Genomic DNA, 17,925 nt, shown 5'->3' with positions numbered 1-17,925 from the left:
CATGCAAGCCTGAGGCTAACTACTTTTTAAGATACTTTTAGCCCTGACACGTAATTCTATAACTGCATATGGGAAGTCTGTATAGAATCTAAGGACTGTACTATTTCAGAGATGAGCATGAGCAATGCAGACTGGAGTGTTTGGTGAAATCATTAGAGAAGACTTGATTGAAACTTCGAAGTGTACATAAGACTTGAATAAGCAAAGGTGGGCATGGTTACTACTGCAGATTCAGAAGGCAGAAAGAACACCGTATGTATATGTGGGGACGTGGGATAGGAACTGAAGGAGAAGGATCTTACTGAAGTGGAAGGTTCACCATGAGGAGTGGAGCTAAGCAGAGTTTATGGAGAAGTTGATACTAGACCGTGCTGGAGACTGCTGGAAGAGGAAGAGGCTTCTTTTCTCAGTACAGTCATCAGGGAATGAGGGCCTGATTCTGGACAGTTTCAGTGGAACTGGAAAATCCATGAGTAGGAAAGGGGAGGACAAATTGAGAAACAAAACGGTTTGGGGCCTGGTTTGCACAATTTTATAGAATTTGGGAAGATGTGAGAGTGAAATAATAAAGACAGCTTTGTACATTTTCTTAAGAGTTTATTTTTAAAAGATAGTCAATAAGTTTGTTTTCTCAGTTTCTATTTTTGGAGCTCTTTTGTCTATTAGAACCAGGTTGTTTTACTTTTTACCTTTTTCTACCTTCATAATTTCATGTAAGTGATCCTCAGTAGGAGTGAAAAATGAGGAGACATTTCAATTCCTTTTGACTCTTTCTAGCTTTAATAAAAGTTTACCAAGACAATTTGAAGCTTGTGACCAACTTAAACCTCTGAGTGGCCCAGATGTCACTGAGGAGAATTAGTCTATGGGAAAACTGTTGGTGCCTTCAGCCTTGGCTGCTTCTGTAACTTCTGGCTCACAAGACAGGAGTGTGAGGAGTGCAAACCATGTCCCTTGTGCTTTCCTAGTTTCTTGTCACCTGGTCTAAACTTTAACTGACAGATGAGTACTAACTTGCTATTTAATTCTAATTTTCTCTGCTTATCTTTTGTTTAAGCAGTAGTGATTTTGCCATGTATATACTGGTTTACAGTTAATTCTGATCCACTTAAGAGATCATGTTCTCTTTGGTAGCTAAGGGCCAACACTCTTGGCAGTCCTGCTTTTCCTTGGGCCATTGGTATAGTCTAATTCACAGCATTCTCTTCTTTCTGCATAGCTTTATATAAAGAATTCTGCTTATAGGTCTTGAGATAAAGTCACCGATCTCATATCACGGATTATAAGGTTTTCCTTCTACTTTCTGGCATTTGGATATGTAACGATGAGCATCAGAAAGTTTAATCATATTTAATTTTTAGAATTATTAAATACTCCTGAGGTCATTTTGGTTGATTTTGTGTGGCTTTCAACCATAAAGAGATCAATGCCTTGCAGATATAAAGCTTTCTTTTCCTTCTTTAATAATTTATAAACTCTGAATTTAATGTCTACAGATTACATAATTGATCATAAATGAATAATGTGTATACTATTCTTTACCTTCCTTATCTGTTCTCAGAACAGGACTATACAAGCCTGGCAGTCATGGAAGTTCAAGGATTGCTTTTTATCGATATCTACAAATAATTTACTTCTCTTTCTGTGCAAGAACAATATGCTCACTTACTGTTTGTACAACTGCCCCTTCAGTGTGTTTCTAGGTGTGTCATGTCTAGCACTTTATAACTTTCCCGTTGAGCACCTGGGATCAGTATTACAACATAGAGCATTGGCAGGTCTGGTTTCTTCTTTATGAAAAGTAGTCTGCTAGAAAGATCTAAAATTTACAAAGTTATTTTATGGTAAAATAAAACAGAGGTATAGAAAACCACACAAAAATAAAAACTATTATGACTCACTATCGGGTAAACATCACACAGGACAAGAAAGAGAGCTTGCCAGCCATCCTAGAGGCACCTTCCATGTGCTCTGTGCCAGGCATAACAGAGCTGTCTCCTTGCCTCTACAAATAACCACTCTCATGAATTTTAACCCTTGCAGGTTTTTGCAGCTATGTATGCATCCCTAGACACCCTAGTCTTATCAATTTTTAAAAATAGACATCTTTTTAAGTCTCGCTTTTAATCTGTAGGTTTGTCCTTTATTCCTTTCCTCACAATTTATCTGTTGAGCCTAAGATGTTTGACTTCTAGCTTCCCCTGTCCATATTTTGCTGATTGCATACTAATGCCCTCTTCAGTTCCACATGTCCCTCTTTCCTCTCTATTTCCTGCAAATTGGCAGCCAGATCCAGGGTCAAGTTTGATCCTTTGGCAATGTCATAGGTGGTGCTTGGTATAATAACAGGAGGAACAAAATGTGTCATCTTTCTTTTTGTGATCTTGGCAGTCTCTGATGATTAATGCCCATATTTATTCCTGGGGGTAGAAAATTGTGATAGTTTATCTTTTTTTGTTGTTTATTTCTTCTGTATTTGTTTAGTTGCTGAAAAGATACATACTCCCCCTAATCTACTATTTGGTTACCCAGTAACACAATTCATTAAGGAAAGGGTAAATACATTCTCTAATCTTTGCTATATTTATTAGTTTTTAATATGAGTTGTTTCCCTGTTATCCTGCAAATATGACTTATTTTTTTCTTCTAATATCATTATAAACTCATGGATTTAAACATATTTAATGGAGTTTAATTTGTTGCAATTATTATTTCTATTAAATCTTAAATTGTCCCATCTTTGCTTAGTGGGCACCTCTCCAAATTTGCTCCTGATTCTTTTTGATATGATTATAGTAGGCTTTGAGAGCTTCCTTGGTACCTGGTACTGTGAGATGTTTCAAATATTCCTCTGGATGTGGGATCAGTCATTTTTCAGTGATGCCCTGTTTAGTTTTAGTAAGAAATCATATTTCAAGATCATGATGTGGGTTCTGAGGGATACTCATTTCTAGATCTTTTCAGTGAATAGAGCTAAAAAATATATACACATATATTTAATGATAAAATACCTAATGAGTTCATAGGGATATTTCAAGTTGAAGCCTAAAGTTTTTTACTGAATGTTTATCCTATTACAACTTTTCAAATACATTTTATTTCCATACCGATATTCTTGGTTGTCAGTGACACAAGGGGAAGATGGATTTAGAATATATCATAATTATACATTGGTTTTTATTTCATATTATTTTGAAATGATATTTCTTTAATTTCTAATTGTCCTGAATTGTCATTTCATTTCTGAGTTTTATTGTTTAAATTAATATTGTTTCATCTCATGAATCATTTCCTTAATATGTTTTAGCTTATCTTGAAATATTATGTTGTGGTTTTGATCTGGTTTGTTGACATATTTTTCTGATTGGCTTTCATTGACACTAAGGATCATACTCTGTTCCTTATTTTCTTTTAATCTTATAAAATCTTTATGTGAGTTTGATCTTGATACTTTTAAGTTATTCATTTTTATGTGAAATAAGTTTTCCTGAAGTTTTAAAATGAGGTGGAGTTCAGGAAACTTTAGCTGATTTTATAGATTTCCCTCCTCTGTTGCTTTGAGTTATGTTTTAAAATATGGCAGCTTGCCTTTTGGGATTTCTGAGATTTCCCACTTTTGTTTAGTCCTTCTATTTCCACACTCTCTTGTTAGTCTGTCTGTTTTTATGTGACAGGTTCAGAAAGATTTAAAAACTACGCTACTGCCATCAGCTTCCCAGAATCCCTCAAATCTGATGGTTTCATTGCATTTGTCTTCTGGCTTCACCCGCCTTCCCTCTCACTGTGAATTGCATGGTTTTATAGTTGTGGACTCATATGCTTCACATTTCTGCTTTCTACAGTGCAGTGTGAAGCAACCAGCCAATCCCATTATGTTTCTTTGTTTGACTAAAATGTTCTAAGGTAGCAAATACATGGTTACCAAAACGTTGCCTTCTATAGATACTTGATTAGGAATATATCTAATGGTGATATTTTACATGCCTCTACTGCTACATCATGTCATGGACTAGTAGTGTCTTCTTTGCCACTGGCAAGAAAGGTTATAGGTACCTTTAAATCTAATCAGATTGAAAAATAAATTTCAGTAAACCCAGAATCAGAATCAAATCAGAAAGTTCATCCATAAAAATCGGATTCTCTAGAAGCACTTCTGGTCCTAAAATCATCTCTATCCCTCAGGCTTCAAGAAAGTAAAGCAGAACACCAGTAGGAGATAGATATGATTGTATTGAAATATATATATATGTGTGTGTGTGTGTGTGTGTGTGTGTATCTACATAATTATAAGATTGTATATAGTAGGATTTTATTTACAAAGTTGAAGAGATTTACTGCACAGAATTGGTTTATGTGCTTGTGCAGATTGGCCAGGCAAGTCTGTAGTCTGTAGGGCAAACCCTTGGGGAGGGCAGGCTAAAACATGCATGCTCAGATTGAAGGTGTTGTTCATTAGTAGAATTTCTTCTACTTCAGAGAAGCTTCCCCTCTGGTCTTAAAGCCTTTTAACTGATTTAATCCAGTCCACTCAGATTATCTAAGGTAATCTAATTTACTAGATTTTGGATTTTAAGTCCATCCACAAAATGCCTTCACAGGGTCACCTAGTTTGGTGTTTAATGAAATAGCTAGAGATTGTAGCATAGGCAAGTTCACACATCAGAAGACTGACACAGTTATCAAACAGATTATTTGCTTAGATATTGTTTGGATTATCATCTTCATAAATTGTGATTGTCAGTATTTGCTATGAATACTTTTACACAGTAATCTCATAAAGTATTCTCATTGTCACTGTTGAATAAGCAGGTACAAATACATATCTCCAATGTTAGATGAAAAGGTAGAAATTTGAGAAGTAATGAGAAATTATTCAGCTCACAAACAGTTGCTTCAGGGCTAGAACCTGGGTATCATCCCCAGCAGACATGGTTCTGTCAACTTACACGTGCTCTCTCTTTGTGGCTCCTCTTATTGGTCACCTTTTCTCCCTATTGCAAAGATACCCATGCTTCTTAGGGTGAAATTCCTTTTCTTGTTTAATGGCTGACTTTACTTTTTGTTATACTTGATTAATAATTCTGATTCTAGTATTTGCTATCTCCAGCATATTTTTACCCTGCTTTATTTCAGAATTATAATATTCACCACCTCTTTCTATCTCTGTCAAATACCATTTACCTTCTTCCATCCTTCCATTGCCAGAAAGTCAGTACTTTGATGTTATTATTGTCATTTCAGTGTATTTTTTTTCTAGGAGAACACTATTTACTTACTCTACTGAAATAAGTATAATAATTTCTATGACCATAAATAAGAATAAGTGCTTCTCTCAAAATAATAACATAGTATTTTTAATTTTAGAAATTTTTTAATTATTTTAAGTTTTCTATGAAATCCTTTCATGTTTTTAAAATTGTCTTCAAAATTATTTCATGTTTCTAGAATTATAGAATTATTTTGTTCTTCAATAATAGTGACTGTGATGATGATAATATCTTTATTATCCTGTGAGACTGAAAAAATTTCATACAAATCTTATAGAGCAGACAAACTCCAGTAAGGAACTCTCAGGTCCTTGGGATTAATTTGGCTGGAATATTGTAAATTTCATGTCAGCCTCACTTGGTCATAGTTGTGCAAATTTACTTTGGAATTAATTTTGACAACTCATATGCAGTCTTCTTGATGCTGTTCAATGGGGACCTAAATACCAAACATAAGAAAATAGATTCTTTCTAAGTCTTACAATTTTAAGAAGATGAGAGAATCATATATCATTATGTTCCCAGGGAAGTCAACGAAGAAATAAACATATAAATAAATGTAATTTGATTATTTTCAAGTCAGTAGGCTTGAAATAATCTTGGCATGTATTGTCAGTGTGGCTCTTTTTGGTCTGAAATGAAACTGGATTAATTTTATTTCTCAAACTTTGAAAAGAGACTCTGAAGTAAAGTGTAGCATATTTTAATTATATCATATTTCTTTTAGGATACTTTCAAGCTGAAAGTAATAGAAAACCAAATGTATTATTTCATTTAGCAAAAAGTCCAAAGAAAAATGGGCTGTAATAATTGTTGGTGTCATTTCAGAGATCTAATCAATAACTTCCTCTGTCTCTCTACCTGATATGCCATCCTAAGTGTGTCAGCATATCCCTTACATTGGACTGCCTCATGGTGATAAGTCAGCTCTTCCAGGTTTAGGCATGACAGTAAGCAAAAGCAAAGGGAATCCATTTCCTTGTATGTCTCCTTAGAAGTGAGGAAACCTTTTTAGGATAACTTGACCAATTTTTTTTTCCCCAATGTACAGATACATATTTAATTTATATTTTCTTTTCTTTTTTTTTAAATTTTTTAAATTATTATTATACTTTAAGTTCTAGGGTACATGTGCATAACGTGCAGGTTTGTTACATATATATACTTCTGCCATGTTGCTGTGCTGCACCCATCAACTCGTCAGCACCCATCAACTCGTCATTTACATCAGGTATAACTCCCAATGCAATCCCTCCCCCGCCCCATGATAGGCCCCGGTGTGTGATGTTCCCCTTCCCGAGTCCAGGTGATCTCATTGTTCAGTTCCCACCTATGAGTGAGAACATGCGGTGTTTGGTTTTCTGTTCTTGTGATAGTTTGCTAAGAATGATGGTTTCCAGCTGCATCCATGTCCCTACAAAGGACACAAACTCATCCTTTTTTATGGCTGCATAGTATTCCATGGTGTATATGTGCCACATTTTCTTAATCCAGTCTGTCACTGATGGACATTTGGGTTGATTCCAAGTCTTTGCTATTGTGAATAGTGCTGCAATGAACATACGTGTGCGTGTGTCCTTATAGCAGCATGATTTATAATCCTTTGGGTATATCCCCAGTAATGGGATGGCTGGGTCATACGGTACATCTAGTTCTAGATCCTTGAGGAATCGCCATACTGTTTTCCATAATGGTTGAACTAGTTTACAATCCCACCAACAATGTAAAAGTGTTCCTATTTCTCCACATCCTCTCCAGCAGCTGTTGTTTTCTGACTTTTTAATGATCGCCATTCTAACTGGTGTGAGATGGTATCTCATTGTGGTTTTGATTTGCATTTCTCTGATGGCCAGTGATGATGAGCATTTTTTCATGTGTCTGTTGGCTGTATGAATGTCTTCTTTTGAGAAATGTCTGTTCATATCCTTTGCCCACTTTTTGATGGGGTTGTTTGTTTTTTTCTTGTAAATTTGTTTGAGTTCTTTGTAGGTTCTGGATATTAGCCCTTTGTCAGATGAGTAGATTGCAAAAATGTTCTCCCATTCTGTAGGTTGCCTGTTCACTCTGATGGTAGTTTCTTTTGCTGTGCCGTTGCTTTTGGTGTTTTAGACATGAAGTCTTTGCCCATGCCTATGTCCTGAATGGTACTACCTAGGTTTTCCTCTAGGGTTTTTATGGTATTAGGTCTAACATTTAAGTCTCTAATCCATCTTGAATTAATTTTCGTATAAGGAGTAAGGAAAGGATCCAGTTTCAGCTTTCTACTTATGGCTAGCCAATTTTCCCAGCACCATTTATTAAATAGGGAATCCTTTCCCCATTTCTTGTTTCTCTTAGGTTTGTCAAAGATCAGATGGCTGTAAATGTGTGGTATTATTTCTGAGGACTCTGTTCTGTTCCGTTGGTCTATATCTCTGTTTTGGTACCAGTACCATGCTGTTTTGGTTACTGTAGCCTTGTAGTATAGTTTGAAGTCTGGTAGCGTGATGCCTCCAGCTTTGTTCTTTTGACTTAGGATTGTCTTGGAGATGCGGGCTCTTTTTTGGTTCCATATGAACTTTAAAGCAGTTTTTTCCAATTCTGTGAAGAAACTCATTGGTAGCTTGATGGGAATGGCATTGAATCTATAAATTACCTTGGGCAGTATGGCCATTTTCACGATATTGATTCTTCCTATCCATGAGCATGGAATGTTCTTCCATTTGTTTGTGTCCTCTTTTATTTCACTGAGCAGTGGTTTGTAGTTTTCCTTGAAGAGGTCCTTTACATCCCTTGTAAGTTGGATTCCTAGGTATTTTATTCTCTTTGAAGCAATTGTGAATGGAATGATTTGGCTCTGTATTTGTCTGTTACTGGTGTATAAGAATGCTTGTGATTTTTGCACATTAATTTTGTATCCTGAGACTTTGCTGAAGTTGCTTATCAGCTTAAGGAGATTTTGGGCTGAGACAATGGGGTTTTCTAAATATACAATCATGTCATCTGCAAAGAGGGACAATTTGACTTCTTCTTTTCCTAACTGAATACCCTTGATTTCTTTCTCTTGCCTGATTGCCCTAGCCAGAACTTCCAACACTATGTTGAATGAGAGTGGTGGGAGAGGGCATCCCTGTCTTGTGCCAGTTTTCAAAGGGAATTTTTCCAGCTTTTGCCCATTCAGTATGATATTGGCTGTGGGTTTGTCATAAATAGCTCTTATTATTTTGAGGTACGTTCCATCAATACCGAATTTATTGAGCGTTTTTAGCATGAAGGGCTGTTGAATTCTTATTATATCTCCTTGGCCAGAATATGGACGCACACCCCATTTTTAAAACATGTCACTATTAATGGAAAGAAGACTCACGTTAACCTAGTGTTGATGGCTCAGTGTGTTTCCACGTGTAACATCTTGATGCATAACCTAGGGATCTTGTTAAAATGCAGATTTTTTTTTTTTTTTTTTTTTTTTTTTTTTGAGACGGAGTCTTGCTCTGTGCCCCAGGCTGGAGTGCAGTGGCGCGATCTCGGCTCACTGCAAGCTCCGCCCCCCCGGGTTCACGCCATTCTCCTGCCTCAGCCTCCCAAGTAGCTGGGACTACAGGCGCCCACCACCTTGCCCGGCTAATTTTCTTGTATTTTTAGTAGAGACGGGGTTTCACCATGTTAACCAGGATGGTCTCGATCTCCTGACCTCGTGATCCGCCCGTCTCGGCCTCCCAAAGTGCTGGTATTACAGGCTTGAGCCACCGCGCCCGGCCTAAAATGCAGATTTTGATACAGTATATCTAAAGTGATCTCTTGACTCTGCATTTGTAACAATCTGCCAGTTGATGCTGATGCTACTGTTCTGTAGACCACATGGCAAGGTGTTTGGCTAATACCCTGGCTGGTTGAAATAGATGTTGGAGAATCAACCATTATTACCACTATATTCCACTAGGAATGGAACTTGTCAAATGAACACTGCATGCACTGTGCATGGTGAAGCTTACTGTAGTTGAGGAGAGGAGTGATAACATTGAGGATTACAGTGACTTGCCCAGGGTTACTTGGTGAGTGACAAGTTTTATCCAGCAACTTGTATTGGAGAAAAAATAAATACAGAAGCCTGAGATGGATTGGGGGGCAGGGTGGGAAGTAGGGAAAAAAAGTAGTGCTACGTTATAATCCCTTAGATCATATATTTGTGTGATTCATTTTTCAGTACTTCTCAGAGTTGGATATATATTTGCAATGGAGAAATCATATATAAAAACTCAAAGCAGAATAAAGAGCCTATAACTGAAAAACCTAACAGAGGCAGAGAACTATATGTAAACATTGCTTCATAGGAGAAAATTTACCATTACTTCTTACATTGTCCTTCACTAGCACTGCCTACTCTGATAAGTTGATGGTGTGTAATCAGGAAAAGACCTATTATTTTGGATTTTAAAAGGAAAAGTTATTTTTCACTTCTAGAATGTACATGTTTTAAATTGTTACCTTTAGCTCTAATGAATTATTGGAAGCCAAGTAAAGAAAGCAATGTCTAATATAGATTATATTAGCCCATTGGAGCAATGCCTTGATTAAACCTCAACACCAAATGATCAATTTGTTGGACAGGAACTGTAATCAAAATGAACATAACAGCTTTGGTTTAGTTTAGAGGAAAGTCTGCTGGATTTTAGGTCATCAAACCTAGTTTTGAGTTTTAGTCCCGCTAACAGGCTAAGCATCACATTTCTAATCTTAACTTTAATTGGATATGACTGTATCACAAAAGTTCATAAGAAAGAGAAGCCACAGAACCAGTAACAGCTGACATAATATAAGGTACATGGAGGTGCTTATTAAATGACTATTGAAGATAAACCTGAATATTATGACTCTGTTAATTTTGTTTGTTATTTTATTTCAAGAAATAAATATTACATAAGTCTTTTGTACTCATTAGTTGTATAATATACATCCTATATGAGCATATGTATTTATAGTTATATTAGTATATTAATATACACATATAAACATCATGTAGTATATCAACTTGCTGATATCTTGACTGGATGAGCTTAAGTATACCCCGCAGCCTCTCTGAATTGTGGTATAATTAATTACTTCTGAAATAACTTGGTGTCAGTGATCTCTTGGTGTCCTTGAAATTCAATATTTTTGTAACCTCCCTTTATTATTAATTTGGATTGATGATTAATATGTATTTTATTGTAACTTATAAAAGCCTAAGGAGGATTTATGTGACTCTTGTCTCTAAAATGTTCAGTGAATTTAATTCATTTTAACAAAGTACTTGAGCCACCCACTAAATAAAGATAATATATATTAAATTTTATGGAGGAATATATATATATATTTATATATATATATTTATATATATATGAGACATATATACATATACATATATACATATATATATATGAGACATGAAACCCTACCTTCAGAATGATTTCAGTATACAAACAGATGAAAAGACATTTATAAATATATCATAGTAGAAAAGATTTAAGATAGAAAAGCCAGTTAATAAGTTTTTATAATCTTTTATACAGTTTTTGAGGCAGTATCCACGACCCTGTCAGCAGGAGTAGAAAGGGAAGAGTATATATGAGCTGATGGAATGTGAACTTGGGGCAGAGGGGAAGGAGCTAGATACCATAGATCAGGTCACTATGGAAATCAAGTAGGAATGTGTGCAAGTTTTTAATCTCCATTTTTGGATAACACAGACATTTTTCCTAAGAACAAATGACCAGTTTCTGCAAATGTCAGTAGTTTTAGAATAGTTGATAAGATAGTGCAAATTCAATATTGGCAATGCATACACAATAGAAAGTTGAAAGAATCTGGAACCCTTTCAGGCTAGAGAATGTCTCTTTGAAATGGCTGCTGTAAAGTAAAGGGTCACAAAATAAGGTCTCACTGCCAATGTAGAGGATTGACGGAGTGAGAGACTGAATTGCACAGGCTGTTGTGTTTCGAGAGGAAACTCTCACAGAACAGGAACTTGGATGTTGTAAGGTGGTAAAGGAGGCTGTTGGGGATCACTGAGGCCAAAGTAAGTTTGAGGATCAATGGGAATATTCACAGTACTGGGTAAGGGAGGATAATTTAGTCTGTGAATATTCCCAGTGATGGGAATGATATGTGGGCATGCTGGGAATTCCAAAAGGTGAGAGTTGGTTGAGTGGGAAAGTGGAAGAGTTGTCTTCAAGTTAGGAACCAGGAAAATGGTGGCTCTCCCTGAAAGAAGGTGTACGGTACTATACAATGTACCCTCCTTTGAGATAGAAGTGTGAGAGGAACGCCAATTGCGGTGAAAAGATGGAATAATGATTATTGAGAAGGAAACATTAAAGATACTCAGAATCTCTTCACAAGAGAAAGGTTTTGAAAGGCATAGTGTGAAAAGACTTGAGTGGGTGTGGACATGTGCAAGAGAATTTGGAAGTCAGTACAGGCAGTGGGAATTGGCTAGTCTTGCAGAAGAACTGAGAAATACATATGGCAGGAAGCAAGGAGACAGTTTGAGAACACACCTGGTAAGATAAGCTAGAGGAAGCCCAGATGAGGTTGTATAACAAAAGTAAGGAGCAGGGAGTCATGGTGGGCCTTCCAATTAGGAAGATTGTATGAAAATGATGTGCTAATTGAAAAAAAAATGCAGTCTGAGGTTTGCATGTATAATGATTTTTTTTTTTTTTTTTTTGGTGTATGTGGTTTGTAGGGAAAGAGTTTAGGCTGATTTTATGGATTTATATTGAAGAGCTTTTGAATATAAGCTGCTTTTCCAGTTCCTTATTATCCAAAGGAATGAGCAGGGTTCTTGCTGCAAAAATCATGAAATAGGTTGGTAAGCAGAGAAAAATTAACAAAAGCAATGAATAAAAAATAGCAAAATCCTAATTTGGATTTGATGTCCTTAGGTATTTTTGTATGCATATGCAGAAACATATATGTATTTACTATATAATATGCATATGCATGATTTAAGATATGGAGAAGAGTATTTAAAGGTATAGTGTATTTAGGATTTAGAAAATTATTAAAACAATAGAGTATCCTCTTTATTATTTACATTAAAAATATAAATATTTTCAAATGTACGAAAAATGACAGAAAACAATAAAATGGCCATTAATGTACCACCACTGTAATTTAATAGAAATTAACAGTTTATATTCTTGTCTCATGTCATCTTATTCTTAAGGAATTTTTTGATTAACATGTAAACATGCATACATGTAGTACTAATCAGTGGAATGCTGGAACCAATGAATACCAGAAATTTGTTAAGTTTTCAGGAACTTTGAATGATATCACACTGATAAACTGAAGTTGCTATAGTGGAATATTTACACCACAGAAATGGACAAATACTACAAAATGCCATTTCATGTTTCTTGTTGGAGAACTAACAGTTCCAAATTTTACCAATTCATTGCTGGGTTTTCTTTGCCTAGTTTAACTGTCCCATCATAGTTTATTGAATGAATAAAATTCAGTTTATTTGCTACTCAGAAATATTTGGATATTTTCCATATTTCACAATCACAGATAATTTAGAGTTCAACATCTTGTACATATCTCCTTGATCCCATATACACTGGTGGTTCACTTGTGGAAACCTAAAAGTAGAATTGCCGGGTCCTGAGGTTTATGCATCCTCAACTTTACTAGATAGTAACAAATCATTTTCTAAAATCACTCTAGCAGTTTACACTTCCAACAGGAATGTTACCATTTTTGTTTCCCGTATACAGCCCTGTGAAATATTTCAAGTAGTATGAAAGATATCAGGGGTAGTTAGCATTTCACCAACAAGAAACGAGGTTGTGGATCATGACCAATTCTTTCTCAGGGTTATGGGTTTTCTTTGTCTTTTTTGCTGTCTTTGTCATATAGAAGTTTTAAAATTTAGATTGACAGTCTCATTTCATGGTTGTTAGACATACACATTTTCTCTTTTTTATACCCTATTCATTTTTTGATTGAGTTATCTTTTTTTTCTAATTGTACTATAGAAGATCTTTACATATTCTGGACATTTATTTCTTGATGGGCATTTCCTTGACAAATAACTTATCACCATTTGTGACTTGTTTTTTTCCCCTTTATATACGATGTCTTTGAACATATAGAAGTTACAAATTTTTTATAGTTGAATTTTTTTCGGTCATTTCCTATTAGTTTATGCTTATTACTCTTGTCTGGGATATGCTGATATCATAAATATGGTTTCCAATATTTCATTTTGAAATTTGACAGGTATACTTTTAAAGTTTAGGCTCTTTTGACTAATTCTCCAAAATGTATAAATTGGCTGTCATTCATGCCAAAGAGAGAGTTGTTTGCAAAGAGTACAGATTTTGGTTTGACTCTAAATTATTCATCATTAGTTTATTATCTGTGGCCAGCACATGCTACACATTTGGAATACAGAGATGCACAGGCAATGCTCTTCCTTTTCTGGTGGGGACAAACATACTACAGCACAGGCAGTACAGCTTAAGGGCTAAAAGAAGCTTGTATATATTACTCTGAGAGCATGGGGGCAATGAATCATTTGCCTGGGACCTATTAACTCTCCTGTTAATTCATTTACTCTGGTATAGTAGCAATTTATGGAGAACTGAGATTACTACCATAGTGTCAACCCTACACCTTTTGAAGCAGGGGTCTCCAACCTCCGGGCTGCAAACTAGTACTGGTCTGTGGCCTGTCAGGAACAGGGCCACATAGCAGGAGGTGAGCAGTGGGTGCGCAAGCATTGCCACCTGAGCTCTGCCTCCTATCAGATCAGCTGTGGCATTAGATTCTCATAGGAGCGCGAACTCTACTGTGAACTGTGAATGCAAGGGATCTAGGTTGTGAGCGCCTTGTGGGAATCCAATGCTTGATGATTTGAGGTGGAACAGTTTCATCCCAAAATCATCTCCTCACTGTTCCATAAAAAAATTGTCTTCCAGGAAACTGGTCCTTTATGCCAAAAAGGTTGAGAATCACTGCTTTAGAGGATACCACTATTTACTTACATCCTTTTCCAGATTGAATGACAGTGGAAAAAATTTGTGGATCTTTTGCAACAAGAATAATTTATCACAGATATTCCTTGCTAAGATGCTTTATAGATTTATGAAAAGGGTAACAACCTGTTTTTAAAGATTGGTTTCTGTTTGCAGAGACGAAATGGAGAAGATATACCAGTAGCCCAGACTAAAAACATCAATCATAGAAGGTTTGCCGCTTCCTTCAGATTGCAAGAAGTGACAAAAACTGACCAGGATTTGTATCGCTGTGTAACTCAGTCAGAACGAGGTTCCGGTGTGTCCAATTTTGCTCAACTTATTGTGAGAGGTAAGGTAAAATTGTTTTCAATTTACAAAATTGCATGACTTTATTAGAACAAAAGCAACTCTGTAGATATTTTGATTGATTTTTAAACCATAGTGTTTCTGATGTCAAGTTACTATAAAAATATGTCATCATAAAATTTCTCACAATGTGTGAAGGTAAAATTAAGACTGTAGTTTGTAAAATTTTTGAAGTTTCTAATAAGTGTTTGGCATTAAAAGAAATCTATTTTATAATGCTCTAAGTGGACTAAATATATCACATACCTTATTCCACATTGTCATCACCTCGTTTGTATTTTAACTTTAGATCTAGTTCTTTCTATTTAAAACAGTTCTGCGGATACTACCTTTCTTCGAAGCATTGTGGCAATGATGTCAAGGTCCAAGTTTCTATTTCCATGTAGTCCTACAAATTTTATTGGTATTAAAATCCAATAGTGAATTTTCACTGATGCACGTCTCTTATGGAATCTTAGAAAGTTAGAACTACCAAACAGTCCTCACTAATATTCTTGGATACTAAAGTTACTAGAAGAATGTCAGGGATTATGACATATCAGTACATATTTGTAGTGAATACTGGAAAAATACAAGTACAAAACACATACTACATTCATTTAAGATGTATAGAGTCCCTCTTATATTTTAAGCACTGTTCTAGGTTGTAGATATTAGAGATACGATTGTAAATGTAATACAACGTCCCTACCCACATGGAGCATCATATTGAGTTACGTTAGGCAGACTATATAGACAGGTGTTGAAAACGTAGTTATCAAGTCACGGTATGTGCTGTGAAGGAAAAAGAGACACAAAAGGATGGAAATTGATATTTTAGTTAAGGCGTTCTGGAAAGCCACTCTGAGAAGGCAACAACTGAGCTGAAAGCTTAAAAAAAAAATGGAGACTTCAGCCATATGAAAATCTAGAGGTAAAGCAGCTCCGTTGAGTAGGATGTCAAGCATCAATCAATATTAACACAAATGAAAATAATCGTAACCTGTTTAAGTCTCTTCAAGGAGAAGTGTGAGAGACCTTAGCAAAAATATCTAAACTGGGGCTGAGACTGTAAACATATCATGGAAGGCATTTGCAAGTGGGTTTTCTTTGAGTAAGGATCTGAAGGCTCAGAGAAAACTGCCCAGTTAGGAGTATGGATGTTGGGTCAGGGGCAAGAGAAAGAAACACCAGCAAGCAGAGAGCACAGCACGTGCCGAGGCCTTTGGGCTGGAAGGAAAATAGGAGATATGTCCATATTATAGTCAATATATTTTATAATGCTTGGCATCAAATATCTTTTACATATATTATTCAATATTGTCTTGTTTTTAATACTTTAACCTTTGATATTTTTAATGAAAAGAAATTTGAAATTCAGACTTTATGATAATTTACCCAGAGCAAATTAAATCTAATGATTGACAGCCAGAATAGAACCCATTGTTTCTTGATTCTTAGTGGTGAGCTCATTCTTTTCCACTACAGTTTTCCCTCACATTAACATTATTGGATAGTGCTATCAACCTCTTGTAAACTTCTGTCTTCGAAGACTCTATGGCTCATTTTTTTTTAAACTTTATAGATTAAATATGACTATTTTCAGTGTAACTTCTCTGATGTCTCCATAGTCAGCTCATATCACCTGTACAAGTTCATGAGATCACAGCTTCAATTAAGAAAATGTGATAGTATTTGACTCCCGTGTTTAGGCAGAGAAACAATTTATCACATGTTCACACATGCATCTTTGTCAAGTCCCATTCCAGCATCTCTCTCACCTGAGCCTAAGTTTGAAAGCCTGAAGGTGTCCTTGGGTAATCTTCAGGGTGATTAATATGCTATGGATACAGGAGTGTGGGTGTGCTACTGAATTATCATGCTCACTGGATCTTCTTTACCATATATGCATTCACAATTTGCAACCAGTGAAGGAGATGGCACCTAAATAGTGTACCTAGAATGCTGTTGAATAAGTTATGTATAATACATAGTTATATATGTTCTATATAGTTATCTATACATTTTTTTCCAGAAAAGTCACTCCTGATGTATTTCTCAAAAGATTGTAGAAGACCTGTTGATGCTTTTATCCAGGTGCTCCCCTTATATGTATAGTTCCTTCCTTCGTGCAAACATTTTCTGCCTGTTCGTTTTAAAAGAGAATCATTTTGTCATTACTAGATCTCTTTTGTTTATCTTAATTGATAAGTAGATTTTATTATTTTATCAAAGCCTGGTTTTCTTTACCTGGAGACAACTATGTTACAATGCTGTTCCAGCAGTATTACTTGTTAAATTAATAATTATTTCAATAAAATTTATATAAAAGAGGATCCTTAAATTTCATTGAAAAATTTGACCTATTTTTCTTTTTTTTTTTTCTTTTCTTTTCTTTTTTTCTTTTGAGACAGAATCTCACTGTCACCCAGGCTGGAGTGCGGTGGTGCAATCTCGGCTTACTGCCACCTCTGCCTCCTGGGTTCAAGCAATTATTGTGCCTCAACCTCCCATGTAGCTGAGACTACGGGTGCCACCGCACCCAGCTAATTTTTATATTTTTAGTAGACAGGGGGTTTCTCCATGTTAGCCAGACTGGTCTTGAACTCCTGACCTTGTGATCCACCCGTCTCAGCCTCCCAAAGTGCTGGGATTACAGGCATGAGCCACTGCACCCAGCCTTATTTTTCCTTTTTTTAAAGACAGTCCTGCCATAAGTTTTGTGATTTTTATGTTGGAAAGGTTGAGTTTAAAGATGATGGCATTTTGAATTTGTTATCCAGAGTCTGCTATCATTCTAGAAATATATTTTGTTAGTTCTGGCAATTTTATTTTTCTTTCAACACATTTTAGGTTGTTCTATATTTAATACTTACAGGTGATACTTTGCTTGCTGTTTTATTTGAAAACCAATACAGAGGAATAAGTTTTCTTGTTTGTAGAGATAACCACCAAATAAATATTCCTACCAAAAACATACCCTCGGGGGTCAGCTGTCCTGGTGTTGAAACAGTGCTGAGAATTAACTGTGCTGACAGGTCCTATCTCTCATTGGCACTTTTAAAGCTGACATCCTGTTACATGGATACAAAAGATGGTAATTTTAAAGGAAATTTTTGGGGCAGTGATATGAATAGTCTTTAATAAGACCTGGCATGGTATTGCCTGTTGTCAAAGATGACCCAAGGGTAAGAGTTTATTAGTGCATTTTCTCCTAAACTGAAAGTGACAGGGCACGCTTAAGGCTTTTTTTGTTGCTATTTGTTACAAATGAAAATTTCACTGCAAAATTTTCATGCTGAAGAGTATTGATCTATGTTTTCCCA

The 17,925-nt window shown here is 35.7% G+C and overlaps 1 protein-coding gene across 7 annotated transcripts in view; it reads left to right on the top strand.

Annotated features, from left to right (window-relative positions):
* PTPRK (protein tyrosine phosphatase, receptor type K) overlaps window positions 1-17,925 on the top strand; it is a 557,333-nt gene that overhangs the window by 285,439 nt on the left and 253,969 nt on the right. For all 7 annotated transcript variants that reach the window (XM_025382413.1, XM_025382412.1, XM_025382416.1 and 4 more), the window contains one exon: window positions 14,429-14,603. In XM_025382413.1, coding sequence (XP_025238198.1) covers window positions 14,429-14,603 — 175 coding nt within the window. The remainder of the gene's footprint in view (window positions 1-14,428; window positions 14,604-17,925) is intronic.

Source organism: Theropithecus gelada, chromosome 4 (assembly GCF_003255815.1).
Source record: "Theropithecus gelada isolate Dixy chromosome 4, Tgel_1.0, whole genome shotgun sequence".
In the NCBI taxonomy this organism is placed as follows: domain Eukaryota; kingdom Metazoa; phylum Chordata; class Mammalia; order Primates; family Cercopithecidae; genus Theropithecus; species Theropithecus gelada.
The sequence above is the reverse complement of the archived record's forward strand: the minus strand, read 5'-3'. Positions and strand labels throughout refer to the sequence as shown.